The 4,909-nt window shown below is 32.5% G+C and overlaps 1 protein-coding gene across 1 annotated transcript; it reads right to left on the bottom strand.

The window, feature by feature from the left end:
- Positions 1 to 356: 356 nt before the first annotated feature.
- On the bottom strand, positions 357 to 4,363 carry LOC8262225 (protein N-lysine methyltransferase METTL21A). The gene is made up of 5 exons (XM_002519547.4): positions 4,053 to 4,363; positions 3,525 to 3,667; positions 3,029 to 3,213; positions 854 to 967; positions 357 to 652 (listed from the first exon to the last, which is right to left on the bottom strand). The coding sequence occupies exons 1-5, from the start codon at positions 4,308 to 4,310 to the stop codon at positions 519 to 521; spliced, it is 834 nt and encodes a 277-aa protein (XP_002519593.3). The 5' UTR covers positions 4,311 to 4,363; the 3' UTR covers positions 357 to 518.
- Between the last annotated feature and the right edge of the window lie 546 nt (positions 4,364 to 4,909).

The raw sequence follows: 4,909 nt of genomic DNA, 5'->3' as shown, positions 1-4,909 counted from the left end.
TACACTTATAAATAAGTATTACAATTAATGGAATATACACATGTATATATATACATATAGAGAGTTACTCTTTTCTATCTTTATTTTTGTTGTTGGTGATCTTTATTTTACAATACTCTTTATTCTTCTTTTTATTTTTTATTTTACAATAAAAAATATAATTTTTTAACTTCTTTTTTTAAAATACAGTTTTGGTTGTTTTTTAGTTTTTCTTTGGTTTTTTTTGGTAAAACAACCGAAAAACAACAGCACTTTATTTTTGAAAAGAAAGTTACAGAAACAGTATTTTTGGAAAAAAAAAAAATGTTTACGTTCCCTAATTTTTAAGTAAAAATCAGACCGAAGTTCACAAAATCTGAAAAGAAACATCATAAGTTGTAAAATTGAGAAACAGAACCGCAGGTCATGAAGAGAAGTTCCCAACTTTAAATAGTGTACTTGGAAGAGGACTACAAATGCTGCTACCACATAAATGTACATAAACAAGGACATGTGACTTCCCCATATGAGCTTTGATTCTATTTCACTTTCTTTACCAGGACATACAGAACTACCCGGTGGCTGCTATAATCTGGATGCCACTGTGACTGCTCCACACGGCCAATCACAAAATCCTTCATTGCAGCCTCCAAGAAGTACTCAAGAATAGCATCTGCATCAGTAAAATGCATGAAAAGTTGTCATCATTACGAGTGTGGGAAGGGGAGAGGGCAAGTGACTCCTAGAAGTCTATAGTATTCAAAGCTAACCGGAACCTCATCGCAACCCAAATATCCAAGGATCTATCCTAGCAAGAAGTAGAACAACTTTTAAATTGGCAACAGGGAGGACAGGATTGAAATGAGGTTCTCACCATTTCGAAGCTCTCCAGCCAAAAAAATTGTTGTTTGGGTTCCACTTAATTGCGTTAATGTGTCCAACAAATCCACTACAGCTCCTTCACTGTAGACGATATCTGACCCTAGAACTAGAAAAGCAGGGAACATTAGCAAGCAATGCATATATATATTTATACATATTAAATTGTATAGAATTCCTTCCTAGAATTATATGTTCATGGAACCATAAATATCTTGTAAAGAACACACATGAAGAGGTCTGAATATCATAAATATTCATAAAGGATATTCGACAAGTTCAACAATTTCCATGCTTTGATTCCATTGTATCACATATGGATGATAAGTTCTGTTCCAGATACATCTTAAACCTCCTTCCAATGGGAAAAGAAAGTAATGCAACCTTTCAACAATTGGGTTGGCAGATTTTCTTTTCTGACCTAGGACAATTTATAGATTGTCTTCTACATTTGATTTGGTCAATTTAGATGCTAGAGAGGGATTGAAACTCATATTGATAACTGATTAACTTTAAATGGCTGAAATATACTACTAAAGGAGCTGTTTGCAGAAGAAAACAAAGAGAAAAACAGAAAGGTTAACAGCATCACTAATAACAGTTTTTAAGACTTGCAACCAAACCAAAGTTCCATTCAAGATCACAATTCAATAATACAGTAACTGATAAATTCTCTTTCAATAACAGGTGGATGAAAAACATCATAAACTAAATGGTGGAACCTTAAGACATTCAAATTCCAGCGCTAGTCCTGATGCTACTTAGGTACTAGTCCCAAAGAAAGCTAAAAGGAATTAAAAACAAACAACAGAAGTAATTCCCTCCAATCAAGTTGGATAATATTCGAAGAGATTCCTGTAGAAACTCCGAAAGCTGAAGCCTAAAAATGGTCTGACATATACTCCATAACACTGCAAAAGCAGCTCAACACTAAGGAATGGTGACATCTTTCCTACCTTCTAAACTTCTCATTTTAAACCAACAAAAGTTTCTAAACATCTTACGCACACCCGATGCTCCTCATAGATGCTATAAAGGCTATCCACATTGACAAGCATAATCAGTTTTTAACTTTCTCAACCAAGAACTATTTCAAACACCCTACTATAATTTATTTACTCACTCTACTTACCATTATGAAGATCTCCTTACATAATATAACTTTAAGCCTAAATTTACTAGACAAATGACCAAATTTAATTACTTAAAGTTGGTTACCCACCAGCTTCAATCAAGCTCTAGATGAACATATTTAAAATAAGCTCACTTTGTTCATGTTTGTTTGCTTATTTAATGAGCTTAAAATTTTTATTTAATACCATTTCATTTAACTTCTAAAATTAAACCTAATCAAGCATTCACCTAAGTCATTCACAAACTATTCACTATTGTTAAATTGAGTTGCACTCAGTTTCATTTTTATTATTGCCATTACTCAATTAATATGTCTAATAAATTAGCAAAATAATATTTCTAATTAATTAGCATTTGAATTATGATGACTAGTGGTTCAAAAAAAAATTATTAGGACTAGAAAATTATCCATCCTTTCAATAAATTAAATATTAATTTAATATGTTGCAACTTAAGTTAATTCTTCTTATATAAAGATATTGATTGTCATGTTATGTTAAAGAAACTAAATACCACAAAAATAGTTGCAATGTTACTGTTCAACTGTTCCAATCTGACATTGCAACCGCAATTTATAACCTTTATTCTATGTCCATGACCATTCCTCAAGATGTAACAGGGTGAGCTAAGGCTGAAGCAGGCAATAAAAGTGAAATCACTCTGCTGCTTCATTTCTTTCACATTATAGAAACCAAAATTTTACCTTTTCACTGTTAATTGTTTCATTACCAATTTTTTTTTAAAGAAATACATGCAGAGTTCATTATAAATAAAATATAGCAATATGACTATAAGCATTAGAATAGTCAATTGCCTAAGCCAGGAAATAGAGAAGCCTTGTAAGGCCCCACTATGAATGCAGCATGCTGAAGCAATCGATGCAAATGGTTCTTACTCAGCGGGGCCTCTAATTAGCAATTCTTGGTCAGCATTGATAATGTGAAAGAGCTGGACCATGCATTTAACAGTATAAGCTGCTAGTTATGCATTAGCAGGGGAAAAAAGAAAAGAAAAGATGTATGGAAAGCAAGCTTACTGTAGTCAGGTAACAGCTCAATCAAATCCGATTCAGGCTCATCACCCCATATGAGCTCTTTCACAACTGCAGAGCCCCGCACATTTCCATGTGTCAGATTAGCTTCAATGTTCTTTCTCAGTAGTCTCAATCTATCAGGCAGATCGGTAAGCGTAACTTGAGCACCCAAAAAAGCTGCAATGCAGCTGGAAACCAAAAATACGAATGGACAAGTCAAGTGGAGAAAGGAACCTTACAATATTCCTCAACTAGATAAGAACTTGAATTGGAACAAGAATACTAATGATATAACAATAGCATTCATGTTAAGCATCCCCAATGATAAAACAAGAATACTAATGATATAACTATAACATTCATGTTAAGCATCCCCAGTTAATTAAAGAAAATTGACGACATAGATCTGCACCCGTTGTTTCCAAGATAGCTAGCTGGAGAAAAAGCAGAACAAATTGAAAAAGACAAAGTGAGACATTATGACAGCAGTTATCTTTACCCTACCAATCCACAGCCAGCTCCCAACTCGACAATCTTCTTTCCTTGAAGTATAAGCATCTTGGAGTCCACAGCATGCTCCAAGAACTTCCCCAATATAACCCCGCTATCCCACATCACTGAACCAGTTACTCCAGGTTTGCCCTTGTAGTAAAAAGGACGATATTCAATAAAGCAGTTAGCAGAAACTGAACGTATATATTTGACATCTACAACAGTGACAGAACAAACAAGAGATTGATGGTGAAGTTTAAGAATTTAAAAACATTACAGGTGATTGCACAAATATGTTGATCTCCATAAAGTTAACATCTTTGAGCTCATCAATCACACTCAACTAAAAAAAGAATTCCTTGCTTGGGAATGGGAATCTTAACTCATAGCATTTCATCTCAAGAAGTGATTATAAATAATATAATGGGTAGCGCTACAAATAACTGTATATCCAGATACATAAAGAGATAACAGTTGAGCAGAGACAATAAACAAATTGGGGAAGTGTAAAATAAAGAAAGCAACAGAAAGGTACCAGAGAAGAAGGGGACTGGAGAATGGAAAGAGAGTGACCACAGGCATCAATGCGAAGCTGAAGAGAGGATTGAGAGACGAAAGAATTGGGTGCGGAAAGAGTAGGCTGCTGTATTCCCCACAGTAACATTATTTCCTCGGCAGCAGATTCTTCACCGTCGTCCCTCAACACCCTAACCTTCTCTCTATATGATCCTATTTGTATCATCATCGCCTCCATTTTTTCTAATTCACCAGATTCATCACTGCTACCCATCATATAATTACAAAAATTTGTTCCAATTTTCCCACCCGTAACCACCCCCCACCCCCCCCCCCCCCCCCAGTCTACTATTATAATAAAAAAAAAAAATCAGATTAATACTCGTGTGGTTAATTATATGTTTTAATTATAATTTTTTATTGTAAATATCTATAAATAATATAATTTAAAATTTAAAATATTAAAAATTTATAAATAATATAATATTAAATAAATATAAATAATAATCTTCTTAAATTTGTTAATTAATTATTAATTTTCATAACGATAGAAACATTCACCAAGTATTGGGTTATATTTAATTTATACTCTTTAATTTGATTCTTTATAAAATTCATAATGCTTATTTAAATTTAAATAATTAAAAATAATTTATAAGATTAAATATATTAAAATTCAGATTTAATTAAATTAAATTATTTCAGTTTGATTTGATATAATATTTAACTTTTAAAATATATCTTAAAATTTTTTATTTGTTTTAATATTTCATATTTTTTTAAATGGTAAAATTCAAAAGATTATCTTATGGTTTCACGTTTTTTCACTTGAAGACCGGAGATATTTTTTGTATCAAAAGAGTACTACGAGCTTTA

This window comes from Ricinus communis, chromosome 2 (assembly GCF_019578655.1).
Source record: "Ricinus communis isolate WT05 ecotype wild-type chromosome 2, ASM1957865v1, whole genome shotgun sequence".
Lineage (NCBI taxonomy): Eukaryota > Viridiplantae > Streptophyta > Magnoliopsida > Malpighiales > Euphorbiaceae > Ricinus > Ricinus communis.
This window is presented reverse-complemented; position numbering and strand designations above follow the sequence as displayed.

Bases quoted from the DNA above. Each gene is read 5' to 3' on its own strand.
- LOC8262225 (XM_002519547.4), bottom strand. From the start codon at position 4,310: ATGATGGGTAGCAGTGATGAATCTGGTGAATTAGAAAAAATGGAGGCG. The intron at 3,214-3,524 runs GTAAAGATAACT...TTTGGTTTCCAG, and splicing joins GCTGGCTGTGGATTGGTAGG to CTGCATTGCAGCTTTTTTGG. The intron at 653-853 runs GTGAGAACCTCA...TTACTGATGCAG, and splicing joins GGCTGGAGAGCTTCGAAATG to ATGCTATTCTTGAGTACTTC.